Genomic DNA, 19508 nt, shown 5'->3' on the forward strand with positions numbered 1-19508 from the left:
TACAAAACTGAAAACTTCTCCAAAATGTGTAAGTTATATTTCCTCACTAATTGCAGCTTGTGGCAATATTTGTAATGTAAAGTTTGTTTTCCTTGTTTATGCCTACAGGTATGTTTGCCTTTATGGCAGCTCCAGTCCAACCCCGACGAATATTTCCCATGGCTACCTCTGCCCCGCTGGCTATAGCTGTCCTGTTGGCTCAGCAAGTGAGGTGCCCTGTGAGCCTGGCACTTACAGCCCTGCTCTTGGAGCTGCCCACTGTATAATATGCCCCAAAGGGACCATGTGTTCCTCCTCAGCCACTCAGGAGCCCTCTATATGCCCAGCTGGTGAGGATGATGAAAATAAACTTTTAATCTACAGTACAAATCATATAACTTACCCGTTAACGTACAGCACCAATATTGTCCAGTGGTCAAATTTATAATTCTGCATTTATAATTCTGCAGTACCAATATTTAATAGGTTTTTCTTCCTAGGCCATTTTTGTCCTGCCGGGACAGCCCTGCCTCAGCTCTGTCCTTTAGGGACTTTCAGCAACCAGACAGGAGCCCTTTCTCTATCTGCCTGCACACCCTGTCCTTCTGGAGTGTACTGTAGCTCATATGGAGCCTCAACACCACAAGGTGACCAAACACAAAGATATTTGGTGACACATTATTTTAGCCAAAATGCACACACCCTGATACTAGTTCAACCATTTAGTAACAAGGCAAGGCAGCTTTATTTATAAAGGACATTTCAACAAGAAGGTGATTCAAAGTGCTTTACATAAAACAAAGTTTAAAACAATTAAAAACCTTCTTTAAAAAGATTATATAACGGGTATAAAATACAAGAGTAAAAAATACAGTGCAGTGTAAAAATCAACAATTACATCTAATCCACTTTCTTGGTCTTAGTGAGGACTCGATCAGCTGTGTTCTGAATCAGCTGCTGCTATCTAATTGATTGAAGGATACACATTGAGTGTATATTTGTATTTTTGTCTAGGTTCTTGTTTGCAGGGTTATTTCTGCCAAGGTGGAGCCATGGAGCCGACGCCGCAGAGCTCTGACAACTTCCCCAGGAATGGCCCTTGCCCCGTTGGCCACTATTGTCCAAGAGGATGCCTCTTGCCAATTCCATGCCCTCTTGGCAGTATTCGCAACACCATCGGTACAGTTACTGTTTACGCTCATATTTTTTTCTGTTAGTCACTGCACTGTGTGATGAATTGAATAATTTAATTAGGAGATGGCATTTGAAAGAGTTCCTAGTGGGATCTATTGTCATATGCTTGTCTGATTTGCATCACTCTTATTTGTTGTCATAGGAGGAGTGTCCATTGAGAGCTGCTCTGCCTGTCCTGCTGGTTACTACTGCTCCACTGAGGGTCTGGCCAACCCAAGTGGCCCCTGTGCTGCTGGTTTCTACTGCCCTTTTGACTTCTCTTCAACCACTCCTTATGCTTTCCTCTGCCCCAAGGTAGGGGTCATTCATATACTATTTAATTATTTTAATCTCTGTGCACTCTCTCCCTTCCACTGAATTCCATTTTCTCGCCTTCCCTTTTACATTGTTTCTATTGTTTTCAAACAGTATCTCTCAGATAGAAGCTTATGCCATGTTAATTATTATGAATGTCCTGCTGCATTGAATCCCACCCCCTTTGTCATTTCTATCATCTCCTAGGGCCACCACTGTCCAGAAGGCTCTGCCCTGGCCCGGCCTTGTCCCACAGGGGAGTACCAGCCGAACCCAGGCTCAGACAGTTGTATCCCATGCCGAGCTGGGTTCTACTGTGAGGAGGCAATAGTAGGAGAGCCGTGGCCCTGCCCACCACACTCATTCTGCCCTGCAGGTACTTTAAAAGGACATTTTTTGACAACAGCAGATGGCAACTTTAATTTAATTCATGTATAACCTTAAAACCCATCACAAAGAACACACACAAAGAAGGCCTCTCAGACTTGTTTTAGTTTAAGAAATGTATTCCTTTGTTGTAACTACTATGTAATAAATCACCCTGTCAGTCTCCACTCTACTGCATCTTTTTTTTCAGGCACAATGGTGCCTCATTCCTGCCCTAATGGGACGTACACTCATTCAAACCAGAGAGGGCTACAAGAAGAGAGAGAGTGTTTACCCTGCCCTCCAGGGAAGTTCTGCAGGTACACTGGATGCAGTGTATGCATACACAAGCTCTCCAATATGTACTTTGTCTCACATTCACATACGGACAGACACACATTTAGGAACACACACATCTTGTACATACACACATCGACATATGCTCAAAGGCAAACATTCTTCTCTGCTCTGATTATACTCACAATTAGCATGTTCAAGAGTCACGGCTCACTGAACAGCCAAATTAAGACCTTGATATGCATGAATATAATGAATGTAGATGTGGGAGGTGAAAATGTTAGAAACAATGTAATTATCATTCTATTTATCTAATGAAGCATACATTTTAGAGTCTTCTAAAGGTTCCTGTGTTCATATGTGTTTCTCTGTGATTTTGTGTGCAAGCTAACCCTGTGAATCTTTTCTTCAGGGCTGGTAGGATCCAGGGTATGTGTGCTGCTGGCTATCTCTGTGTTTCTGGGAGTGCAGATTTCACCCCTCAGGGACCAATATCTAATCTGACCCAGTGCCAGTGGGGCATGCAGTGTGCTGGACCATGTCCACCAGGTACAATACATCAATCATTTAAAAACAACATACATATTTTCATACTTAAATCGTAAATTCTTTGACATTTAAGATTAGTTATCATCAACGTAGTTAATCATTTTATTCTTTTTAATATTTATGATGCATTGTTTATGCAAAAATAATTTTTATTTTAGGTTTCTACTGTCCCGAGGGCACAGGGGAGGCTTTAATGTGTCCTGTAAACACTGTCAGAAGCTCCCCAGGCGGTTCCAGCCTACAGAACTGCTTACCCTGCCCACCTCAGTATTGGTGTAAACCTGGTATGAGCTTATAATGCTCCTTATGTTTGAGTAGTTGGAAGTGTTTCTGTGGCTACTGTTATCAGGTTTTCAGGGAAAAATGCAGGATAAAGTTTCAGTTAAGAGGACAAGTTGTTTTTAAGTGATGAATAAGCTGAGTTTGAGATATTGATTCTCACAGTAAAACTTAAAAAGGTCCTTTTTTCTTTGGCTTAGAAGAGCAGTTTTTGTTTCTGATGCCTGGGAAGCGGCATGCTGCTTGCTTGCTTTCCTGCTGGGAAGTTAATTGCATCATTGTGTGTTTCATGTGTAAACTGAGTATAAGTAGATACCAGCAGGATCCTGGAACTACAGCTAAAACCTCAGGTTGATAATTGGCAGAAGCCAGAAAAGCCCTGTCTTAAAAATGATAACTTTGAAATTTAGCCAGGGGCAAGGGCTTCATGAGCCTTAAAAGTGAGTAGTAGTATTAAAATTGATGAAACTGAAAAGCAAGAGTGTAACAATTTTGGCATTAAAACAACCTCATCATGAAAATATCTGAAAGCGTTTTGTTTGCAGGTGACCCAGTCCTTCATCTGTGTCCTGCTGCTCATTACTGTGATGGCTTGCCTGGCAGTGATTTTAATGGAGGGACAGGACCCAGGCCATGTCCGCTGTACACCTACCGAGCTTCCCTTGGAGCTGGCAGCAAGGGCGACTGCCTGCCCTGTCCTCCTGGTTCAAACTGTAACAGCACAGGTCTGACACACTGCATTGAAGTCATCACGACTAATTAAAAAGATGAACTAAAATTACACATTTCAAATGTAACAAAATCCTTAATGTTTTCCATTAAAGGTATTTTTTCCTTTTAATTCTACTACATCCCGAGCCTGCTGTATAATAAAGTTTAAAATACGCCCTAATAGTCCTCACTTTGGCAGAGTTGATTTTACATTTCTAAGGACACAAAAATTCCCTTTTTACACTAGGTTTTATTAATTTTTATATGTATGCACATTATTAAACCTGTGCCTGAGATAAGAGGGAAGGAGGTATCATGTGATAGAAGACACTACATTTGAACTTTCTATATCAAAAATACAAAGAAAAAACTCATCTTCCTTATGAATGCTTTAAATTATTTTAAATTGAAATCATATTGGTACTTTATCTGCAGTCGTGGTTCATTTCCAGCAGATTGTCTACCTCCATCTACTCTTTCAGATGTTCAGTTGTTTTCCCATTTAAAGTCCCCTCAATGTGTGCGGACGATGATGCAGCAAAGTTATTTCTATTTTGGTTATAGTGTGTGAAGTGATTTTTTTTTTCAGAAAACTGTTGTTTTACAGGGCTTACAGACTACTCAGAAAGTCCCTGTCCACCTGGTTTCTGGTGCAGTGGGTCTGGACCCCCCATCTTCTGCCCTGCAGGCACCAAGAGGTCTGTTCCTGGAGCTGCTGCACCCAGCCAGTGTGAACCTTGTGCAGGGGGAACCTTCTGTCCAGATCCTCAGGCTACCGGGAAGCCAAATGTGGAGGGGATCCCCTGCAGGGCCTCTTATGAATGTCCCATGGGTAGGTCCATCAACACAGTTTATAATATTAGCATTGTATATTAGATTATGTATGTGATAACTTTGAGTCTTTTCTTTGAATAAATGCTTTTCTCTCTAAAGACAATGAAGTGTTTCACTAATTAGTTTTTGGATCATAATCCAGGTGCAGTCTCAGAGAGGCTGTGCAGAGCTGGCTCATACTGTGGACCTCTGACTGCTGAGCCACGAGTCTGTCCTGAAGGGTATTTTTGTCCTGAGGGATCTCATTCCTACCACACCCCCAAACAACTGTGAGTGCATGAAATGTCCAATATTCTGAAACCTGAAAAGCAAACACACTGCATATGTACTTTGGTTATGGTTTTTACATGAGCCGCTACAGGTTTCTACCACACCCTCAAGTGTGTTTTTGTATTTCTTTTATGTAATTAGTTTTTTATGCTCTGTGAAACAAATAAACTGAACTATACTTTTGTAAGATTGACATAGAAATTAGAGGCTTCAACTGTTGAAATGATGAAAGCTAAATAAATTTGGCCTGATTCTATACGGTGTGGATTAAAGCTTTATAAATAACCCAGTTACCATGCCCCACAGCTGTCCATTTCCCTACTACTGCCCAGCCAACAGCTCTGCCATGAAGTCCTGCAAAGGGGGTTCCATGCCTGTCAACACCAGTGGGCTCAGAGGATCCCAAAACAGCTGCTGCAGTGTATGTGAGGGGGGCACCTATCGCCCGTACCTTTCTGCTATCCCACAATGCCTTCCATGTCCACCAGGATACTTTTGCCCCCCAGGTATTTGCTCACTACCACAAATCATCTATTTCATGTCAAATGCCGAATAACGTGTGACTTTATCTTAATTTAACAGGTACAAACCATTACAAGAGTAACCCTTGTCTTCTTGGGTATGTCTGTCCAATGGGAACCACCCAACTAATACCTTGCCCCCCTGGCACCTTTGGTATCCGCATTCATGCTGAGACAATGGCTGACTGTCACCCATGTCCAGCTGGTACCTTCAACCACCTGCCTGCTCAGAAGGCATGCTTTCCCTGTGGAAGTTCCTCCACCTCAACAGCAGGTTGGATCCTTTCAAATCTTTCCAGATAACTCAGATAACATTAAATGCTTTTATCTGAACTTATTACATGCTTATTTTACCGTTTTTAAGTTAAGTTACAATTTCAAAATCATTATTCATCACTACAGGAAACTATCTCTGTCCCGTTGGTGTACCAATCACACATGTTTCCTCAGGTTCTTCTTCTTGTACTTGTCTTGGCAAGAATCGTGCTTTCCAGCACTCGGATGGCTCGTGTTTGTGCAGAACTGGTTTCATCTTCTACAATGAACTGGATTTCAAAAGCTCTACCTCTGACAGTGAATTGGACTGCCAGCCTGAGGTCAGTGTTATATAGTGGCTGTTAATTACTGTATCGACCTGTGGAAAACACTGTCATTAGTCCGTTTTATGGTTGTGTGGAGGCTCCATGCAGAGCTTTCACCAAAGCCTACGTAAGTGGCCTGATATTTATACTTGTGCGCTGGTGTGTACATCGAGCCGGCATGTGTGTGTGTGGGGAGTAGGTGATAGAGCGACGGAGAAGTGAGAGATTGACGGCAATTAGCTTCTGAGTAAGTACCGACTCTAGAGTCATAATGAGAGAAACAAAGTGTCCCCCTCTGTGTTTTCTGACCAAGGTGGGAAATCTGTAGCCGGAAAAGTTAACCCTCTCCTTGATTTCATGTTGTTTATGGAGAAGGAGAACCAGGAAAGGAGTTGGGGGGGAAATGCAACACTAACAAGCCATGGCTGAGCAACGTGCAACATATACAGTGGGGCTTGAAAGTTTGGGCACCCCAGGTAAAAAATTGTATTAATGTGCATAATTTCCATCATTTACACTTTCAAAATAACAGAAAACAAAAAATGGCGTTTGCAAAAGTTGTCCCTTTGGCAAGTATCACAGCTTGGAAATGCTTCTTGTAACCAGCCAAGAGTCTTTCAATTCTTGTTTGAGTTATCTTCGCCCATTCTTCCTTCCAAAAGTCTTCCAGTTCTTTGAGATTTCTGGGCTGTGAGATGCTGACCATGACGCTGTCATGTCTCAGCTTTCCAAAGGGGGCGGTGCATGCTATAAACTCTGCAGGGTGCCCAACCTTTTGCCGACGCCATTTTTTTGTTTTCTGTTTTTTTGAAAGTGTAAATGATGGAAATAAAATCTAACTTTTTGTGACATATTATACAAATGTCTAATCTGTCATTTGATGCTTTTAGAAGATTTTTCCATCTTTTCTTGGCTTTTTTATGCACATTAACACAAATTTGCCCAAAACTTTCGAGCCCCACTGTAGTTGCATTTTTCGAGTAGTGTGCATCACACTACGGCAAAGGGTCCGGCGTAGACGCAGAGGGTCTGCGGTGGTACGCCGTTGATTCTACGCTCAACCATAAAAGGGTCTTTAATGTGACCTGTATGTGATGATTTTTCTATAATTATTTTTTTCTCAGAAGAACAGTGGGATGGAAAATACTCTTGTACTGCTTTTTAATCCTGAATAATGTAATGACCAGCAAGATCTGTGTGTTTGAAGTCATTTTAGATGTCTGTGTTTGATGTGTTTAAGGCAAACAGAAGATGTGCCACAGGTCAGGTTCGTCTGGCAGCATCCAGGGAGTGTGTGTCACCGTCACTCCACTCCTGTAATATCACCTGTGGACAACATGGAGGAACTCTGGATGTGGAGATGGGCATGTGAATCTCACTTATACTTTTTAATTCAACTTGGTCCTTTAAAACACCTTGCAAAGTCACTGACTATTTGAAAAAATGCCCTGGTAAAACTAATAAAGCTGGATAAACTAAGGAAATTAATTATTATTTCTAATTGGTAAGTAGCCTGAAATGCTTTCTGTCTTTCTGTGTCTTGTCACTGCCTGATCCTATTGCCCCAGCTGCCAGTGTGAGCGATATGTGTCGGCCGAAGAGCATTGCAACACTTCCTGCCTTTCCAGACTACCTCATCTCTCGGCCCAGTTCTCGCCAGATGGACACCTGCTGCTCTGCCTCAAAGAAAGAGACAAGATGGTCTGGGCCAGGGTAAGGGAGCTGTGAAAGGGCCATTGACAAACTGGTGATTGGCCTTAGAAGATAATGGAGTTCTTATTTACCTTATAGGTACTTATGAATAACATTAAGTGTGAATGCGAACGAGAGGATTTTCCGAAGCTGCTACCCCAGATAACAATAAACACAAATCTAATAGTAGTATTGTAAGCATGCAGCCAAGAGACATTTCAGACTGTAGGGGTTAGCAAAATCGGTTATTTGGCGGAAAGCTTGCCGTAGCATTTATCAGTTCTAGGCCAGTCTAGTCTTAGCAGGACACATGTAAAAATGTTGCATCAGCACATTTGGTGATATCATTGCATTGCAATAAAGGGAAAGTGATCAATAATTAACTCATCTCTCTATGCGGCAAAACGTATTTAGCAGTCCAACAAAATAGCAACTTGGTGTAATAATTGTAATCAATTTCATCACCACATGATTTGGGTGCACTGGAATGCACCCAAAACAGATATTAAGCAGCCCAAACTGTTTAGTGTGTAATGATTTTAACACAACAGTCTTTTTTTGTAGAGTACAGGACATTTACACATTAAACCCTTTTGTGTTTCATTATTTTACCATGATCTACATGATTAGCCATGGAAAACACAAGTTTATGTATGTGTGTATGTATGTATGTATGTATGTATGTATTTATTTCATGTAGAATCACAATATGCCATTACTGTTCATTATATTTAATTGCTTCCCCAATATGGTGAAAACACAGCTGCCTTGTCAGTTTAATGAGAGCAAAGGCCTCAAAATGAGTTATTGATATTTTATCATTTTATTTCTTGAATTTATGTATTATACTGTTGTGTTGTGCTGCAGTAGCAGTTCTTATTGAGCTTGTTTCTGTTTACTCCCAGACTGTAATCAATGTTTTAGGACCAGATATCCACACAAAGAGTATTGGTAGAATCCATTTGGTCCAGTTTGACACTAAAGGGGTGTTTGGTTGGATTCACACACAGATAGAGCTCATCAATCAGTTTATTTCAGGTGACTAAACTTAACTTGTCATATTGATTCATTTTATCTTTATTTTTTTCATGTCTTTATGTATACAGGATAATTTTAAAGAAAGAAATAAAAAGATGAAAATTGAACTTGATTGTCTAAACCCTAAGCACTGATCCATCTCTACTCAGAACCAATAGAACTTTTAAATACAAGACCCAGAAAGAGGAGAGAGACAGAAGATAATGATGATGATGATGATTCTTTTGACCCACCTGTCCTTCCTCGTATCCCAAACCCTATTGCCTGTCTGTCCTCTGGTGACATGCTTATTTTCCATCTTACAATCAACCACACTGGTACCACCTATTTTGTTTACTTCCATGTTTTTTTAATCATGACGGTGTGATTTATTTTTGTTTTAAAAACCGTAATCTTGTTTTACCTTTTTTTATATCTCTAAGACCGCCGTCTCAGCCACTTCCCAGTGTATCAGAAAGACCACCTGTTTAACAGTAACCCCAGCTGGGACTTTGGTGCCTTCAGACATCTGCAGATACTCATGAAGCAGACAAACTTTAACTCTACAAGGTAGGGTTGAGTCCATACTGCAGGTAGAGCCTGAAGTATTTATTGTTCAAAATCACATTTTGTGACATCCCCTATACACCTCAAACTTCTCTCTGTTCCACTCCTTTTCTCAGGTTTGCACATGTGTTTTCAGAAACAGGGAAGTATGTGTTTGTTGACAATGCTGTCCCAGAGTGGAGTACGGTGGTGGTGGTGAATGAGGAGGAGACAGAGTGTGACCCTCGGGCCTCCGTCTTCCAGCCCATGACCCCGGCACAGCTGGTCAAGTACGGGATTGTCAAGCAGCACAGACTCAACCTTCTACCTGACTGGGGGGTGATATCAGGTGAACATCCTTACTGTTTACAATTAATGTCTACTAAACATTTTATCATGCAGGTGCATGGTTGTGCTTGCTATTTTATCATGACACAATGCTAACTGTGTGTAGGAATCCTGAGTCTGCTGCTGGTTGTAGTTGTGGTTTTGACCACCACAGTGCTAGTTTTGCAACCCAGCAATGCAAAACTTGCCACCCAGTGGAGGACTAAGCCAAAGTGGCGCAGCCTTGGGGAGCCCTTCTATCCAGTGGATTGTGTTTGCAGCGAAGACAGGTCTGTTGGCTAGACATCAACACTGATGGTGTGATTTATAAATGTGTCAGGACACTGATGTTGGGAGTCCTAGCAGCACATATTAATGTACCCTTGATAATATGTGCTAAAAGTCACTCTCCTTTCTGTCTCATTGTCCTTGTCAACCTCTCTGCAAACTATGTAAATGGACATAAGACATACTGTATGTGTAGCTTTTTCTTGTGTTTCAGCATAGTTGTCCCAAGCCTTGGTGGCTTCTTAGGCAGTAGGGGTGTAGGAGAGGGAGCAGAAGCTGAGGAGCCCGCTGTTTCAAAAGGAGGTAAGCTCACTGTTTATTACATTGTGCTATAGATCAAACCCTTTTTTTAAATGTACTATTAGTATTAGTAAGGTCAGGAAGTCATGCTGTTACAGGTGTGTATGGTGGAGTGCACAGTGAGTTGCATGTTGCAAGATAAAACTTTATTTATCCAAAAGGAAATTGCTGTGCAGCAAATGCAATACAAAGTGGGAAGACTGCAAAAATAAAAGTCAAAGATAACAATAATAACCACTAGCAGGGCACTCTGAAAGCACAGACCTCCACCAAGGCATGCCCTTTGTCACAATGTTAATGAAATGTGAATTTTCCCCAGTCGGGAATTAATTTATTTGATTATTCTGACACCACATGAATGCAGCAGAAATTGGTTAACTCAAGGAAAAAAATGATTTGTATATCTGCCCTATTGTTCAGATCTGCTCCTAAATTAATGAGTTGACATAATGAACAGTTGTGTCACCACAATCCAAGGGAACCTGTGACGTGGGAAGCACAAGGATTTGGGGGATGAAGCTAAGTTAGTAACATTGGGACATTAATGCGCGCACACACACACACACACACACACACACACACACACACACACACACACACACAGAGAGAGAGAGATCATTGGAAGTTCCTTGGCAGTCTAAACCTATAGCATCATAACTAAAAAAAAAACTGAACCAGCCCTAACTATAACCTTTATGAAAGATGAGCATGCTAACATTTGCCAAGTAACATTAAACATAATCTACAGTTGAAGCTGATAGAAATATAATTAGTTTTGCAGGTGTTTAGTCACAAACTTAAGTAATGGACAAATTTAAATCTTGATCTGATGATGGCTTAATATAAAGTTAGTCAGAATCATGCTCTGAGATCCATGAATGTCACTACCAAAGATCATGACAATCCATCAAATAGATGTTGAAATATTTCAGTCTGGAGCAAAGTGGTGGTCCTACCAAACAAGCGACAGCCCAACATATAATAGCCATCCATTGTGCCATGCCCCTAACATGGTTAAAATCGTTTTCAGTATATGGGATTGACCCATCAGTTTTTATGTTTTATGTACCACTTCAATAACCTGGTCATAAATCAATCATAGGAAATGTTTCCAGAAATGTTTCACTTAAAAACTGTTCTTCAATGTATTTATACATCATTTGTTTCTAGTCTGATAATGTGTGTAATGAACTGGTACAGTTGGCTTTAATGTTTCTCACTTAGAGACTTTTGCAGTACTCGTGCAGCTTGATAGGGCGTTTAAATGTCCATTGGCCTAGTCATTATGAAACCATCATGCATGACCAGGTAGCAGTTCACAGCCTATTCCCAATTTGATTGATGATAAAGAAAATAATGACTAATATCACACTCTTGTGCTGTTATCTCTGGCTCTCTAGTTAGCCTCTGCAATTTTAATTTAAGTACTTATCATCCATTGCATGCTTCATCTGGATTGTCTAAAAAGCTTGAGAGACTCAACTGTTGTTATAATAATAATAAGAACAACAATAAGAATAATAGGACGCCTGGATAGCTCAGTTGGTAGCGGGTGCCCATATATAGAGGTTTTCTCCTTGACGCAGTGGACTAGGGTTTGACTCTGACCTGCGGCCCTTTGCTGCATGTCATTCCCCCTCTATCTCCCCTTTCATGTCTTCAGCTGTACTGTCAAATAAAGGCCTAAAAATGCCCAAATAATAATAATAATAATGCATTTTGTTTACATATTGAGGTTTACATGGTACTCAAAGAGACTTTACAGTAAAACCAGTACATACGGGTTATTAGTTATGGAGCCCAGTTAAGGAAGTTTTGATTTTAAGGTGCAGTCAGTCATCGGGAGAGTAATCATCTATAGGATGGCGTGATTAGTTTACTTTTTATTTTCAGCCCATTTTTAAGTGACATATTATTGACATTTACTGTTCCCATTTAGGAAGTGTGTCAAGGCGCTGTGATTTAGAGGAATTAAATGTGAAGACTCTGTACGACAAACTAGAGGACCAGAACCTGCACATAGCCTCACAACTGGCCCGACACCGCAAAGACACACAGGAGTTTTATAGAAACATTTGCCAACAGACTGACTCACTCAAGGTGAGTTTAAGTGAGGCATTAGATTACAGATTTTTAGATGTTCAAGACGGTCTTCTCAAGTGCAACAACTAAACTGTGTAAAATTGTGTATTTTCTTTTTTTAGAATGTCTTCGACAATATGGATCATAAAAAACTAAGCCTTCTTAAGGAGCTGATTGTCCACAATGCAATGAGGGATAAACCATCTAACAGAAGTGTAGAAGAGAGAGATACACAAGGTAAAACTGACTTATGATGATAATGATAAGTCATAAAAACAAGATGATTAAAGGAATAGTTTCTCCTTTAGGGAAGTATGTCTATTTATTTTCTTGTTGTGATATGGATAAGAAGATTAATAACCTTTTCTCTGTATGATAAATATACTGTAAAAATACAGTCTGTTAGCTTAGCACAAAGAACCATACATATAACACGTTAAGTGATATTTAGAGGTGCTGGTAGGTGGACTCTATTACCGTCATACAAAGCCAGGCTCGCTGTGTGCGCCTGTTTCAAGACAACGGTCTCTGGCAAATAAAGCAAATAAGCATTTCCCAATACGTCAGACTATTCCTAGTCCAAAGACTCATATCTACCCATTGTACTCTTTAAGTCACCCATTGTTGTGATTTGACATATTGAATACTATGTCACATCCTTCATTATATGTTTTTCTTTAAAACAAAATTTGCATGGGACTGAACATCCTCATCGTCCCAGCCAAGGCCTCCATTGCATTACTGGGAGCTGTTCTCAGGTCAGTGGAAGCTCTCTTATGTAGGCTGACAGGAGAAGCTTGGCAGAACCAGGATTTGCCTGGTCCGCCATATTGTCATACTGGTCCTCATGATGCCAGGGAATGTGAGCCACAAGCTGCATACACACAGCCCGTTGACACCAACATGTCTGATACACAGGTACTGCAGTTGCATTTGTTTTGTTTGTAGCATATCTTACAATAGAATAATTAAGTGAAGAATGATCTGGTCCTTCAAATTATGTCCACAGTTTTCATCTATGAATATGACCAAAGCAGAGCCAGGTAAGGAACAAATCTAAACAGAGTGTTTAATTTGCAAGAGAATCAGGATGTTGTGTCACCCCAATGAGATGATTCTGTCTTCCCCAGTCCCTCTACAGAGCACAGCTCCTTGTCTAAGTGACCACGACCTGTCCAAGCTGGTCAGCATATCTCCTTTATTCAAGACCCTGCAGGAGATCCAACAGTCTTTACACAACCTTAGCATAGCTGAGCCTAATCATCATCTCCACAGTGGTAAACATGATTAAACTAGATTATGGGGCCAACAAATAACCAACAAATTATGGTAACTATAAAGCCTAAAAGGCAGTATTTTCCATCTGTTTTAGAAACAACAGAGTTTTTTGTCAAGGAGAACCATGATGGGCAACTTATCCCGACTGCGTTGGACAACCTCTCCCCTCAACACTCAGCCGTGTTCCTGTTTGGTTGCCAGGTGATGCAGTTGCTTGCAAACTGCCCCCTGTTCCCATCTGTGCTTCTGCTGCTGGCCAAGTCAATCCCTGTTTCTTCATCTTCCTCCAATGAGGCTCTGCTGGCTCACTGCTCAAGGGACTTTTATTTTGATGCAGTCAATCAAATCCTTTATTTGTCAGAGGCAAAGCTTCAGCACGTGGGACATTTCATCGCTACAATTTTGCAGTCCATGGCCTACGTAGCATCAGGTAATCAGATAGTTATTGAAAGAGCATACTGAGGCCCATTGTTGTGTCATGGCTCGGCAAAAGTTATGTTATACAGTGCAATAGCTCTGGCAATCATCTTTATAAGCACAAAGTATGTATTCCACTTTGAAAATAATAGATCTTTTTCTTTTTCTTTATTAATCTAGGATCCAAACCCCAGAGCTTTGTGCAAGCTCTCCATGAGGCCATTTCAATTATAAGCCTTCAGCAGTTTAACTTTTCTTTCAAATGGAAACCAGCAGAGGTGAGTAAGTGATTTGTAAGCCTCACACATCATTCTAATACTGCACTGGTAGGGGCAGCTAACCTTTTATCTTTTCTTTTTATAGACAAAATGTGATGCTTCAGAGGAGCAGCATGATACGTTAGTTGAGGAATTTCTCAACATTAGAGTTCCCACTGAAGCACAGTTCACTGAACACCTATTAGCTTGCAGGTTGGTGGAAAGAGCAGCAGAGTATGGTATGTCCTTTGGACAAAGTCATATAATTAAACACTTCTCTGCCTCTTTTCCGATTTAGACTTCAGAAATATAAATATTTCAAGTTAGAACAACTCATCACAAACCTCAAACAGAGTTCAACTGATGGGACGGACACAGGTAAGAAAATTGCTAATTTAAAATTAGATAGTAAATGAGGTTACACAGCATGCACATCAATGACAACAATTTTTAGGTTCTGACAAAACTATTCACGGGTGGACAAAATTTTGTATCACCACATGACTTAAGAGCACTTAAGACAGAATGGTAACCCTATAATTTGACACTATTCATTTGTCAATGCAAAGTAAATATGGCAATGGGAACAGACATGCCTCAACAAAATCAAAATGATTAAAAATCATAATGTATCACAGCTTAGAAGCTGGATAGTTGCTAAATTAGTTAATTACAAAGCTCATTACCTTTTATGGCATTCATAGGTAATATACCAAGACAACAGAACTGGTGTAAGAAGCCCAAACTATTGACCCTTGATCAATGGAAAACTTATCGTGGTCTAGCAGTCCAATTATAATTTTTTTTGTATGTGTAGATAAGTTTAATGCTTTTAAACTACTATTTTCTGCCCTGAAGCCATTGATCCATTACTGCATTGGCAGGTTATCTTGTGAAACCCATGAAAGGAATTGAATGAAATCCTTCTCCCCAGTCACACGATCTTAACATACTTAAGCTATTATAGCTTTTGTTCCAGAAGAATGGTCCAATATCCTAGTATACAGTTGATGAGTGTCATAACATACCAATGAAACCACTATTCTAAACACAATAGTTTTGCTTCTGCTAGATACACAATCGTCATATAATATTAGCAGTTTTCAACGATACTATTGAACACTTGCCTAATGTCAGTGTTGTAATTCTGAAAAATCAAAAGACTTGTTTCATTTCTGCAGGTTTATCGCCGAAAGCGACTCCAATGCAGGTACCACTTAGTAACAAATTATGTCTTAGGTTCAGAGAATAGTCACTATCCTCTTCCAAGCACTGAACCTTACTTCACCATTTCCTCTGTCGCAGATGTCTTGCATGGAGGAAGAAATTGACCGCATGAATGAGTCTTTCTTGCAGCTGTGCGTGCAGCTACAGAAGAGAGCTCAAATGAGCACATGGCTAAAGGAGAGAGAGAACAGTGCTGGCAGCCATTCTGCGGTAATTAGCTGGAACATTACACATTGCACATGTAATTGCATAATCCAAAGAATTATACTGTGTGGTCATTTTGTTGCGTTGTGAAGAGCTAAGAATTTTTTATTTCAATTTTTTTAGTTCCTTTATTTTCTCAATACTCATTTAATGTAGCATCCCATACATATAAATGGCATATTACATTGATGTATTTTGTTGAGTCAATCATTCAAACATCATGCTGATATACATTTGCTCCTATTCAGCCCTGACTAAAGAGGAAAATGTGTGAATCAGTATGCTTGAATATGATGTGTGCAAGCATTTGCATATTTGCACCATTGCATGAGACCACGTGCATGGATTCATCTCATCTCATCTTATTCAATCTTTTTACAAAACATAATCTAAAATACATTATCTGCGATACATTCTTATGCAGAGGGCAACACCAACAAGCATGCCAAGCCTGAGTCGTAATGGAACAATCCTGCTGGAACTGAAGAGACGCTATGTATCACAGCGCCTCAATGAGCTCCAAATCACATTAGGCCAAATCAGACAGAGCCAGCAGCATGACAGCAAGTCACGAGATGGGACGAGAGGCAGTACACAAACAGATAGCAGCCCCACTCAGCAGAGACGGGGGGAGCATTATCCTGGCGTCGATGGCTGCAGTCCCGCTGACGGCCAGCGGCAGGACAGTATTCTAGCTAGCAAGAGTCTCAGCCAACAAAAAGTAAAGAGCAAAGGTCTTGGTAGCTATAAACTGGAGGGTCATATTTCTGACCAGCAGGCCAATTACACTGTCCAGAGCAACAACACTGACACATTACTGGACTGCCAGATGCTGGAGAGCCAAGATCGGCTGCATCTTAATGTCCAAGGAGAGCAGGAGCTGATCAGTCAGATCACAATAGACAATACAACTGGACACACAGATGACATGTGGGGGTCTACTGATCAGAACCTGGATGTGAATGTAGATCATTGTTGAGAAATGTTTTTTTGTTATCTTGTTATTTATCCTGCATGTTTGTGCTTCTTCATATTCATCCTAAAATGGCTCAGTTATCTATCTATTCTGTCTTGTTTTTTGAGGAACAATCCAAGTGACCACTTTCTTAATTTGCACCAGCTTGTGTTTTTCTTTTAATAATCTGTGAATCCTGAATAGAATTAACAACAAGCAACGGTCTGATACAATCTGTCATCTTGTCCAAATAGTTTCTCAGGCAGGAGTTAACACCAGCCTTTCAAACAAGCTCTGTTCATTACCATATTATAATTAAGATAATAAACTTCAGCTGAATGAACACACTTGTACTCCTGTGTTGGTTCAGGCCCACGACAACTTCTGTGTTGTAGAAGTGACGACCCACATGTCCTCATGAATATTTAATATTCAACTACAACAATTCTTCCCCCTTTTCTCTGTTAAGCAAACATCCAGGTCCTCTAACCTTTCTTCTCAAAGCCCTTTTCATTCTGTTGAGCTTTTACTAACCAAGTGAAACTAAAAGTAGCTACTACTACTTCAACCTTGAAATCTTGCAAAAGTATATGCTGTATGACTGCTGCCTTCCTCTGGTTGAATGGTTTATCTGACACACAGGGTTCTGGGTCTTATAATAGAAAGTGAGTATTCCTATAGGGGGCTGTGAGCCAAATCAGAAGGTCAGATGGAACAAGTCTTCACTTACTATCAGTGTTAGCTTAGAGCTCTGTGCCAAGTCCCCCGGGTTGAAGCTGGCATTGCCCTGTAGCTTTGTGTGTGTGTTTGTGAGGGGTGTGGTTCAGTGGCTCCCTGAGATTATAGGCCTTATCAATTAGATTAGCAGCTATGTGTCACTGATTTAGCCTGTGTGTGTGTGTGTGTGTGTGTGTGTGTGTGTGTGTGTGTGTGTGTGTGTGTGTGTGTGTGTGTGTGTGTGTGTGTGGACATGGCATCATAGAACTCCACGCTGAGTTTCTCCGGCGCCGTGTGTGTATATATTTGCTCTAGTTGTTTAGATCAGCACAAGGGTTATTTTTAGGAAGACTATTTGTGTGATGTGTGTGTGTGATTTATATGTAAATGTTTTTTTGTGCTGGATGTACAGACAGAGATGGATCAAGAATGAATATAAGTGTTTTTAGCAAGCACAGCAGATTTGTACTTCTCAATTTCCAACATGTTTCACCATGGCTGCCTGCTGTAATCATGTTATAATCTGAAATCCTTCCAAATCCCTAGAAATCTGCTCTCATCCTTGAGGGGCCACACACACACCACACACACACACACACACACACACACACACACACACACACACACACACACACACACACTCAAGCAAACCCATCTTCTCTAACCCACTTATTATACACAGTCTTTAAAGGGGAACTATGCTGTTTTCTATGCTTAATTCACTGAACAGCTTCGGAGTTATTGGAATGGTTAAATTCCTTTTTTTGAGTTGAATGGTGGTCATCTCGCTCCCCCCTACCGCCTGTGAGCGGAAAAACCACCCTTGCAACTTTCAGCCGGCGAGTTGCCAGACTCAGGAAGTCAGGAAGTATGGCGTGATGTCAGGTCTTGCGATGTAACAAATTGCTTCACACCTACGCCCATTCAGGAACCAGCTAACAAGGTAGTGATGGAGTTTTTTTCCAAGTTTTTCACACTATTGTCATGGCTGAGCCGGCAAAAAGAAATGTAGGAAAGCATTGACGGAGGAACAGAAAAAGAGGAAACGGCAGATTCACTAAGCGAGCAGTCACAACGCAAGTAAACATAGGAGCTTCCAAATATCTATTCAGAAAGCTCTATAGAGAAATCTGCATGCGAAAAAGCGAGAAAACCGTAAAGAAATGGCCAAAACTGCATAGCGCCCCTTTAAATGAATCACTCCCTCATGTAAAATGCTGGTTAATGCTGTCCTTTTGCTCTCCTCTTTCGGTATAAGTTTAACCTCAAAGTGCTGAATTCATTATCTGCTGTGAACCCCCTTACAACACACACAGCACCACTTGAGTGAAAACAATGTTTTTTCACTTACCCGGTGAGGCGGGGAGGCGAGCCCCGAGTATAGGGGCGGCTGTGGCTCAGTGGTAGAGTGGTTGCCTGCCAATCGGAAGGTTGGTGGTTCGATCCCCGCCCCTGCAGTCATTGTTGAAGTGTCCTTGGGCAAGACATTGAACCCCGAGTTGCCCCCGGTGCTGCGCATCGGAGTGTGAGTGTGTATGAATGTATATCTGATGAGCAGGTGGCACCTTGTACGGCAGCCCCGGCCACAGTGTATGAATGTGTGTGAATGGTGAATGTATCCTGTAGATGTAAAAGCGTTTTGAGCAGTTGTTAAGACTGGAAAAGCGCTATATAAATACAGCACATTTACATTTACATTCACCTGTCTCTTTGAAATACTTTTCATCTTTGTTAAAGGTGAGTCAGACACACTTAATGCCTATAAAACAAAACAAAATAAGAGCTGGGTTTGAGGCTTCCTATTGTCTTCCTCTGTGGTCTGTCGCTAAGCAGGCCTTCTGTAGTCGCCATGGTACTGCATTACTGTTGCTATGGTTTCCTTATCTGCAGGATGTGGTTTAACCAGGCCTGCCATATTTAGTCTTCTCCTCAGAGTGCGGGCCTACTGCTGATGCAGACAGCAACACAAGAGTGCACTCAGCTGCCTCTTTGCTGTTCTTTTTACATTAAAATCTGCTCCAACAACTAAACAGTACTGCAAAAACCTGTTGGTTCACTCTGTCAACCGTTCTCAGCGTTTTACAGCTCTAACACAGCATGTCCTCAAATTCAAAACAAATGTACTTGTAACATTTCTTTCCCACACATGTTACGTGTTGTTTTGAAAGAGGATAATGCTGAAAGTCTCAAACCCTTTATTCCTTCTCTCCTTGGGACTAATCCTTTCATTACTCCATATACAGCAAGATTAAATACCGTGATGTTAATGTGAGATTATAGTGGCTCTTTCAGGCCTGAGGATGGTTTATCTCCTGATTTATTTTCC

At 40.9% G+C, this 19508-nt stretch overlaps 1 protein-coding gene across 1 annotated transcript in view; it reads left to right on the plus strand.

Annotated features, from left to right (window-relative positions):
• LOC116682395 (uncharacterized) overlaps positions 1-16934 on the plus strand; it is a 56161-nt gene extending 39227 nt beyond the window's left edge. The window contains exons 62-95 of the mRNA XM_032509718.1: positions 109-329; positions 480-626; positions 994-1158; positions 1316-1467; positions 1675-1843; positions 2045-2153; positions 2543-2679; positions 2838-2963; positions 3504-3683; positions 4277-4501; positions 4646-4772; positions 5080-5279; positions 5356-5568; positions 5745-5890; positions 7116-7243; positions 7444-7588; positions 8473-8605; positions 8755-8922; positions 9028-9154; positions 9268-9479; positions 9585-9747; positions 9960-10048; positions 11985-12145; positions 12250-12364; positions 12849-13045; positions 13137-13170; positions 13258-13404; positions 13500-13835; positions 14003-14100; positions 14186-14292; positions 14378-14457; positions 15261-15289; positions 15385-15516; positions 15935-16934. Of these exons, the coding sequence (XP_032365609.1) occupies positions 109-329; positions 480-626; positions 994-1158; positions 1316-1467; positions 1675-1843; positions 2045-2153; positions 2543-2679; positions 2838-2963; positions 3504-3683; positions 4277-4501; positions 4646-4772; positions 5080-5279; positions 5356-5568; positions 5745-5890; positions 7116-7243; positions 7444-7588; positions 8473-8605; positions 8755-8922; positions 9028-9154; positions 9268-9479; positions 9585-9747; positions 9960-10048; positions 11985-12145; positions 12250-12364; positions 12849-13045; positions 13137-13170; positions 13258-13404; positions 13500-13835; positions 14003-14100; positions 14186-14292; positions 14378-14457; positions 15261-15289; positions 15385-15516; positions 15935-16489 (5473 nt within the window). The 3' untranslated portion in view covers positions 16490-16934. The remainder of the gene's footprint in view (positions 1-108; positions 330-479; positions 627-993; positions 1159-1315; positions 1468-1674; positions 1844-2044; positions 2154-2542; positions 2680-2837; positions 2964-3503; positions 3684-4276; positions 4502-4645; positions 4773-5079; positions 5280-5355; positions 5569-5744; positions 5891-7115; positions 7244-7443; positions 7589-8472; positions 8606-8754; positions 8923-9027; positions 9155-9267; positions 9480-9584; positions 9748-9959; positions 10049-11984; positions 12146-12249; positions 12365-12848; positions 13046-13136; positions 13171-13257; positions 13405-13499; positions 13836-14002; positions 14101-14185; positions 14293-14377; positions 14458-15260; positions 15290-15384; positions 15517-15934) is intronic.
• The last annotated feature ends 2574 nt before the right edge of the window (positions 16935-19508 follow it).

This window comes from Etheostoma spectabile, chromosome 3, assembly GCF_008692095.1.
Source record: "Etheostoma spectabile isolate EspeVRDwgs_2016 chromosome 3, UIUC_Espe_1.0, whole genome shotgun sequence".
NCBI lineage: Eukaryota > Metazoa > Chordata > Actinopteri > Perciformes > Percidae > Etheostoma > Etheostoma spectabile.